Source organism: Rutidosis leptorrhynchoides, chromosome 11 (genome assembly GCF_046630445.1).
Source record: "Rutidosis leptorrhynchoides isolate AG116_Rl617_1_P2 chromosome 11, CSIRO_AGI_Rlap_v1, whole genome shotgun sequence".
NCBI lineage: Eukaryota > Viridiplantae > Streptophyta > Magnoliopsida > Asterales > Asteraceae > Rutidosis > Rutidosis leptorrhynchoides.
In genome coordinates, this window is record NC_092343.1 from 296249301 (window position 1) to 296258734 (window position 9434).

Here is a 9434-nt window from a genome sequence, read left to right on the forward strand (position 1 = left end):
ATATTTCATTCGTAAACGGTAGCGAACTGTTTGAATGAGGGTTTGTCAAACCCATATGGCCATATAACATAAGTTCTCGCTTACACCCGGCAAGTGTAACTAATGATAATCGAATTGAGGATTTTTGTTCTAAACTCGTATGTAGAATGTTTGTTTTCCTGTACTTGTGTTCACTTAGTTAAAAAGGAACGTTTATGTTTTCTCATCCCAAATGTAAGTTTAAAAAGAGTAAAAGTGGGACTATGATCTCACCTTGAGTGCACGAGTAGTAAAGTACTTCAACAAGTAAACGTGTGCAAAGAACAATGCTAGTCTTGACCTAAACAATAGGTTGTATCAATAACGGTAAACACAATAGGTCAAAGATGTTCAATTAGTCCTATGGCTCGTTACGACTCGAATACTACAACATGTGAGTCAAATTGTCATGTTTCATGCAAGATACGAGTATAAAAGCATGTTAGAACGATTTGCACAAACATTTGGTTAAGTTTGATTAAAAGTCAACTTGGTCGGGTCAAAGTCAACAAAAAAGTCAACACGTTCGGGTCGGGTCCCGAACTATTTATCTGAGGTTTTTAATCATATATGAGCACGTTAGAACAAGTTACATGTGAATCGGAGGTGCGTAGCATAGTAAACATTTTTCGAAAAATGGTAAAACGAAACAGAAACTTCAAGTGTAACTGGACGGCGTCCAGATTTTATGGACGGCGTCCAGTATTAAAGGACTGGACGGCGTCCCAATATCTGGACGGCGTCCAGTATTAAAGAACTGGACGGCGTCCTAATATCTGGACGGCGTCCAGATTAGTATTCAGGGTCTGTTTGCTGAAAGTCTCAAGTGCACGAACCAAAACCGCATCTAATACTTAACATTAACCGCATACAAGTTCATCAATGCAATTCAATGATTCGGGCAACCAATTTACATGAATGATATTCCGTTTCGAAGGTAATCAAGCATACAATCCAACTAAACACTTACCAATAATAATCCATGGCATTCAATGCATCAAAAGTCCATTTCAAGTTCATCAAACCCTAACCCAAATTCACCAAAATCATAAATCAAGTTCATGAACTTTTCTAAAGCAACCTACACATCAAATTGAAGCTAGTGATACTAGGAACACAATTAGAACATGAACTTTTAACATCTAACAACATATGATCATCCAAAACTCAAGAACAACACACCAAAATTCAAGTTCATGCTAGTTACTTCAAAACAACAAGATCGAGCATACAATTCATATATTCATGTTAGACTTGAGCCATAGACACTAATTAACACTTTTATAAGTTAAAAACATCAAGAACACAAAATCTAGTGATTTTAGAAAGTTACCCAAATGTAATGAAATCGGTATGAAATCGAAGAGGAAGATGCAAGGATCACGAATTTGTAATTTGTTTTGTTGCTAACTTCCTAATCCGAATTTAGATGATGAATTCTTGTTGGTGTTTTTGAGAGAAAAAGAAGAAGAAGAAAGATGGAGAAGATGAAATGAATGGATGAGAGGAGTTTGACTCCTTTGACCTAGTCACCATTTTGGAATTTTGGCAAGTTTAGTCCCTCAAGTTTGAATCGGGTGCGTGAATTACCTAATCGAGATAATTTAAAACGCGTATTAACGAAAGATGTTATAAATATATAACGGACTTTAAAATAGTTAAACGGAAAGTAACCGGAAAAAGGCGGGATGTTACACAAATGACGTGATTCAAAAGCCTAAACTTATTAATTTTTCGACGCGCACGCACCCGTGAACCAAGAAATTTAATATCAGGTCGCACGCATACCGAGGCAACCCGAACAGACTTGGTTGATTTCGTATTTATTAGTATTTTTATTCTAAAGCTTATTTTAATCGTATCTTACAAACCGTTCATCAGATTTTAACGATCGTTACATATTTTTTATTCGCAAACACAATCCAGACATGATGGTGATGCTCTAACAGCCTAGAAACATCACGTTTTTTGATGTCACATCAGATATAACTATTAATTTATATTTTTAATTTTTAAAAACTTCAAAAATTCATATCTTGAGTTTTATACGTCCGTTTAACACGAATCTTAAATGAAAATCGCACTACTCTTTGAGAGAACACAATGAGCTACGAATTTTCATCAAGAAAACGTGACACGGCTCTCGAATTCAGTGATTTCTGTTCTGTCCGAATTATATATTAATCGGAAAAAACACGTTTTTAACATATTTTAATTATTCAAACATCACCAAAATTAATTCAAAGCACTATAACCATACATATATGCCATATAAAATGATAATAAGTAATAATTGAACAAGATGGAGTTTATAAAAATTACCTGACAAGAAAAAGAGAGATATAAGAACGTAGAACGGATCAAGAGGAACATAAATATCTAATTTGTTTTGATAGAAGATGAAGAAATATGATGATGGTGATTTTGATGAAGGTGAACGACGGCTCAAAGGGAGGTAGAAGAAAAGAGGTGTCGATATAATTTATTTATTTATTTATTATTTTATTTTTTTTTGTGATTTGATAAATGGCAAGATTTCCTAATATTTGGTATTATCTTCAAAATAAATCACAAATTAAATTTGGGCTCATCCCCCTTTTGAAAAACTCGGCCAATCCATTAAGCATTTTTTTTTATCTTTTAAACAAATACAATCCTATCAAGTTAAATAATAATAATAATAATAATAATAATAATAATAATAATAATAATAATAATAATAATAATAATCATAATCATAATCATAATAATCATAATCATAATCATAATCACAATAATCATAATCATAATAATAATATAATAATCATAATAATAATAATAATAATAATAATAATAATAATAATAATAATAATAATAATAATAATAATAATAATAATAATAATAATAATAATAATAATAATAATAATAATAATAATAATAACAATAACAATAACAACAACTTGAACCAAATATGGTGGAAACTTTGACCGAGAATGAGGCATCCATATATTTATCTATTTTGTTATTTTTCTTTTTTTTTTTTTTCATATCAAATCTTATCCACAAATATTATTTATCTAATTAATTTAAATTAAAGATTAAAATGGTCTTTACAAAAAGACTAGCAAAAGAAAGACTTGAGCATGGAAAAATTCGGCCATTTGGGCTTAGGATGGGAGTCACTTCATTATATTTTGATTTTTATATATTGGCCCGAAGACGAAATGAACTATATCCACTCAATAACATATTACGCGATTTATGATACACGAGAAAAATAATAATTCATGAAATAAAATATAGGAATACTTTATTATTTTGAATGACATAGGAATGTCGTATAAAAGAATTCGGATTTAGAAATCACGAATATATAATCGTTAATTTGAAAACAGAGATGATTCATCGAATAAAACGTTATACGTAGAAATGATGTGGCAAGGATGCAAATTAACGAAAGTTAAATATAATCAATTACATCGCAGACACTTAAATGAACATATATAATAACACGTAACAGCGTAACCATAGAGTAGTTTAATATATACCATAACTCATAATGATCTTTAAAAAAAAAAATCGGCGTAGAAAAACAAAGATTTTAACTAACAATCGTCAAATATTTAACGAAGAGTTAACGGAAAAAGTCGGGTTGTTACAAATTATATCGTCCATATCTAGGTAAATGGATCAGATCGGATTGGATTGATATCCGATGGATCGCATATCCATTGTCATCTCTACCTACCGTTTCCTAAGGAGGAAACCCCCATGAGAAATCTATACGGGCAACGCGTGTGGCAGAACCTCCTCAGGTGAGGCTCGAACGCAAAACGTCCACAACCTCCGAGACTCCGACCTCCCCCACTACTAAACTAACTCCTTTGTTGTTGTCAAGCAAATGGTTTAGTCTTCTTATTGTTGATAAGTGTAAAAGGAAAAGGTTGCAAGAGAAGATTAGCAGTCTCTGTTTCAACTATTTTTCCCTTAAAGTGAAAAGATTGAAACTTCTATGGTAACTACATAACTTCCATAGTTCAGAGAAACACTCTAATTCTCTAATTGTCATGATGAAAAATGTTTGAAATGAACGTTTGGGCAACCAACCCATTTAAATCTATAATTTCTTCTTTTCTATTTTACTCAATAACTATTTAGAAAGGGCTACCATTATATACACAATCAATAAAGAATACCGAATCATTCACCCAATCATATATTCCTATGTTCCATCCTAGTTTATATGATGTGTATACATACTTTTCAATTGGCCTCATGCATATCAAGGCCAATGTGTCTTATTGGACTTAGTACGCGCTTAGTCCGATTGATAACCCAAAAAACGGATCAAAATAATTAAGACATCATTTTGGACTCGCAATAATCCAACGCTGCAAGCCAAAATCACATATTTTATTCACTTACCGGCAAGCTTCACATACTTGTGGGCATAACCAAGAGTTTTCAAAACCGAATATCCGAAAATTTTGAAAAGTGAATCCGGATATCAAAATTCAAAAAATCCGAAATCCGATTTTCAGATATCTTCAGATCGGATTTTCAGATTACTTGGGTTGCGGATTAGAATAGTTCGAACACTCATTGTCATAACAGTAGATTACCCAATTTAGACACTGATAGTTCGTTACATCAAAACTCAACTGACCCACAATTTCTGTACCAGACCAACCCTAGCCTCTTTAAGTTTTTCTTAAAGGAGGTTCATTATAATGATAAATGAAGCACGAATACATCACTTTCTTTGGATAACAAGCTACAATGATTGATGGTGAACCAACATAATAGTTATAGTTATAACACTCACCTATTACTCTACAAGAATCATATCAAACCAAAGCGAAATATTTGAAAATTATATGAAAACAAAAACATCGGTATCATTCATTAACTTGCAAAGAAACCAAGAATGGAACCCACACAAATTCAAGTAGAGATCTAACCGATATTCATCCAATACTTCGCTAAGCACATAAATAAAACAGACGCATCTAATTTTTCATATTCATCATCAATTAAGAAGCAAAAGGCAGAGCAAGTAAATCCTCTTTAACCCAAAAAATAAAAACTACAATAATGTCAACACAACCTTCAAACTCAGACCCTTATTCAAACCGACAACAATGACCTTTTTCGAACAAAAAAGACCAAACCCAGTTTCCCCCCCACCAACATTCCCATCGAACATAACATGCAAAACTAAACCCTAAGACATACAATCCAACAAAATCTTAAAATAACGCAACGATCACATAACCAAAACCACCGCTCAGTACCTATAATGAGCCGGCTTGTACGGACCCTCAACCGGTACGCTGATGTAATCAGCTTGATCCTTACTAAGCACGGTCAACTTAGCCCCAAGCTTACCAAGATGAAGTGCAGCCACTTTTTCATCAAGATGTTTCGGCAACACGTAAACTTCCTTCTTATACTTCCCACTCGTCCTTTCGTTCCATAGCTCAAGTTGCGCGATCACTTGGTTAGTAAACGAGCACGACATCACAAAACTAGGGTGGCCCGTAGCACAGCCCAAGTTCATGAGCCGACCCTCGGCTAACACAATGATACCGGTTTTCGTTTCGGGAAAAACCCATCGGTCCGTTTGCGGTTTAATCGTGATTCTTTGTACGCCCGGGTAGGTTTCGAGTCCGAGCATGTCGATTTCGTTGTCGAAATGGCCGATGTTGCAAACGATTGCGTTGTTTTTCATTTTTAACATGTGGGAAACCATAATGATGTCTTTGTTACCGGTTGTGGTGACGAAGATATCGGCTTGTGAGACGACGTCTTCTAGGGTTAGGACTTGCAGACCTTCCATTGTGGCTTGAAGGGCGCAGATTGGGTCGATTTCAGTTACGATGACACGGGCCCCGGCTTGTTTCATGGCGGCGGCACAACCTTTTCCGACGTCTCCGTATCCGCAAACGACGGCGACCTTTCCGGCGATCATTACGTCGGTGGCTCTCATTAAACCGTCAGGGAGAGAGTGGCGACATCCGTACAAGTTGTCGAACTATAAGAAAAAACAAAATACATATGTTAATCAATGACTATCAGATTCGAAACCATGATTCATAAACACATTGAAAGGAACATCTAGCTATAATTCAGCTCATTAAAATCATGTATCCATGCAGATTCACAAAACACAAACTAAACAATATCTTGCAAGTTACAATATCTTAATAACTTTATACACAAAATGAGTACTCTGATAGATTCAGATCAATAAAATAGCAAAAACATAATCTAGCTACTACTTGCTTTATCATCGCATACTGATCAGATATCATATAAGCTTCTATTGATTTTAGATCCATGATATAACAGCAATACCTAGCTAATACTAGGTAAGTTCAAAAAGAGAATATACAAGGTAGCAATAGAACATTCATAAGTTAAAGACCAACAAATAAAATTTGATATAAGACAATTATAGTCATTAATGTACACCTTAATCTAAATCTAAACTTCTAGTTGTTGACCAATTTTGACTTTGACCGACTTTGACCAAGAAATATGATTCTGGTCCATTAACCGACATTGACCAATTGAATAAACGGATTTTGGAAATTCGGATCGGTTTATTCATAAATGGGAGTAATCGGATATTAATCCGGAGTAATTAGGGTTTTTTACAACAGTGATCATCACTAAAGTACCTTAATCTAAAAGTGCTTGTAGATCTAAAACTAGAAATCTACTAATATATCAATAACTACATATTAAAATCAAACAGCCATCAACATGAGCAATCAGATTTAAGAAAACGTGATAATCTACAAGCATCAAAACACATACATATATAAAAGAACTAAAGCGCATGATTTGAACTTAAAAAATACCTTGCTCTTGGTGACAGAATCATTAACATTAATGGCAGGAAAAAGCAGAGTACCATTAGCTTGCATTTGGTACAACCTCTTAACACCAGTAGTAGTCTCTTCAGACACACCTACCAATCTTTCCTTCATTTTGTGGTACTTTTTAGGGTCAACCGCAAGTCCGTCTTTAATGATCGACAACACAATTTGAAATTCGGCATTATCGGTTGAAGTCGGGTCTGGTACCTTCCCTGTTTTCGCAAATTCTTCTTCCGCTTTCACTCCTTCGTGAATCAATAAAGTAGCATCACCACCGTCATCAACGATCAAATCGGGACCACCTCCTGGACCCCAATCTAACGCTCGTTCCGTACACCACCAGTACTCCTGTTTGTTAATATATTAGTTAAGTTGGTTAACTTAGTTGGAATGAATTTAAATTTGATAATTACACGCAAAAAGTCCATCCATACACTACAAATAATTAACTTTAGGCTAAAGATTAGACCATCTTAGTAGTACAATATCCTTTCAAAATACTATATATATCAAAATTTACTACATTACATTAGATTAATTTATTATTTATTATAGTAGCTCATTATAATAAAGATGTTTTCAAGTTGGTTTACTTGGGTGAAATATACAAAAGCAGGAGGATAAAATTAGTTAACTCTTCAGGAATTTATTACCCTCAAATGTATGAAAATGAACGGAAATGTTTAATTACTGTTAAATTACTATGAGGGTCAATTATGTACATATATTAATCTAAAGGTTAAAAGTGAAAATTTTTCAAATCCTATTCAATTTGTGCTACCTAAAGTGTTTAGCAACAGTTACATTTTGTAACCTTTAATTATCTTACAAATACACATCTATACCCTCGTTTATACACCTAACATAGCAGTACAAATAATTATACCTACATCAATAAACAGCTATGTGCTACCTAAAGTGTTCAGCAAATGTTACATTTCTAACCCTGTATTATCTTAAAAATACAAATCTATACCCTCAATTACACACTAACATAGCAGTACAAATAATTTAACCTACAGATCAATTAAAACCATACCTGTAGGGTTTCACCCTTCCATGCGAACACAGCGGCCGAATCACGTGCGATAGCAGCGGCAGCATGATCCTGAGTAGAGAAAATGTTACACGAGCACCATCTGACCTCAGCACCTAAAGCGGTTAGGGTTTCAATAAGCACGCCGGTTTGAATAGTCATGTGAAGTGAACCGGTGATACGTGCACCTTTAAACGGTTGAGACGGACCGAATTCAGACCGGCAAGACATTAGACCGGGCATTTCGACTTCGGCTAATTCGAGTTCGAGCCGACCAAAGTCAGCTAGGGACATGTCCTTGACTTTGTACTCACGGCCGGTGGAGGTTTTCTCGACGGTAAGTGATGACGTCATGATTAGGGTTTGGAGTAGATCTTGAAAGAGAGAAAGAAGAGGGTGGGTGAGGCAAGAAGAAAAGTGTGGGAATGAAGGGGTATAAATAGGGTTTATGGGTGAATGATGGACAGTCGAGATTTGATCTTGGAATATTTACATTTTTGTTTGGGCCCTACTTAGGATAAAAAAAATTATGGAGCTTATCTTGGAGAAATGAAATTATTGATTATTTGTTCACGTTTATTAAATTAAACTAGTTATCGAACCCTCGCTTCGCGCCGGGGGTTCGGTTTTCAATGTATTTTATTACGTTTAGTAAAATTATTTTGTAGCTAACGATGATATCGTTGAAACGCAACTCGAGTCGAACTAAAAGGTATAACCCGTGACAGATTTAAATGTTATTTTAAATTAACAATATATGTGCATCTCCGCGTTTCGCTATGGAATTGTCGACTTTTAAAAATTTAACGCAAAATCAACGTGTATGAAAAGTACTCCAAATATTTAGCGTTTTTTAAAAAGCGTCCGTTTTTTGTATAGCTAGTGACATTGTGTTCCTAAAATTATTTCGAGTTTAACGATGGTGTCGGAAAAATTTAACTCGTTGCGAGCGAGAAGATATGACCCGTTGAATATTTGGGTGGAGTTTATTTAAGATTTTTTATGAAAATGATTATTTGACACTTTACCCCCTGTTTGGGGGGTCGATTTAATTTTTTTTTAAAAAGTGAGAAGATATGACCCGTTGAATATTTGGGTGGAGTTTATTTAAGATTTTTTTTATGAAAATGGTTATTTGACACTTTACCCCCCTGTTTGGGGGGTCGATTTAATTTTTTTTTTTTTAAGTGTGGGGACTTTGTTGATAAAATGAAATTTAGTTAAAAGTAAAAAAAAAGGTAAAAAGTCGAAAATGCTCCTGATTACTATTCATAACTTTTGTCTATTAGTTAATATGTAAATAAAATAAAAAATATACAAATGTGACATGTTGTTTTAAGATTTTCTTTAATTAGTTATCCTTTGTGAGTCGACTCATTTTGAAGACACTACTCATTTTACGAGTTGTCTGAAGTCGTGGCGATTGAACCTCCTTAATTTAACTTTATTGGCAAAGTAGTTTTAGCTTCATGTGATACTAAATATGGTAAAATGTTGTCGGATTTAACTTGGCTGAA

At 34.1% G+C, this 9434-nt stretch overlaps 1 protein-coding gene across 1 annotated transcript; it reads right to left on the minus strand.

The window, feature by feature from the left end:
• Positions 1 to 4988: 4988 nt before the first annotated feature.
• LOC139877785 (adenosylhomocysteinase 1-like) lies at positions 4989 to 8311 on the minus strand. Its single transcript, XM_071865206.1, has 3 exons — positions 7921 to 8311; positions 6864 to 7229; positions 4989 to 6031 (listed from the first exon to the last, which is right to left on the minus strand). The coding sequence occupies exons 1-3, from the start codon at positions 8269 to 8271 to the stop codon at positions 5285 to 5287; spliced, it is 1464 nt and encodes a 487-aa protein (XP_071721307.1). The 5' UTR covers positions 8272 to 8311; the 3' UTR covers positions 4989 to 5284.
• Between the last annotated feature and the right edge of the window lie 1123 nt (positions 8312 to 9434).

Excerpts from the sequence above, each read along its gene's own strand:
- LOC139877785 (XM_071865206.1), bottom strand. The coding sequence starts at position 8,271 with ATGACGTCATCACTTACCGTCGAGAAAACCTCCACCGGCCGTGAGTAC. Across the intron at positions 7,230-7,920 it reads GGAAGGGTGAAACCCTACAG|GAGTACTGGTGGTGTACGGA; the intron begins GTATGGTTTTAA and ends ATTAACAAACAG. Across the intron at positions 6,032-6,863 it reads ATTCTGTCACCAAGAGCAAG|TTCGACAACTTGTACGGATG; the intron begins GTATTTTTTAAG and ends TTTTTCTTATAG.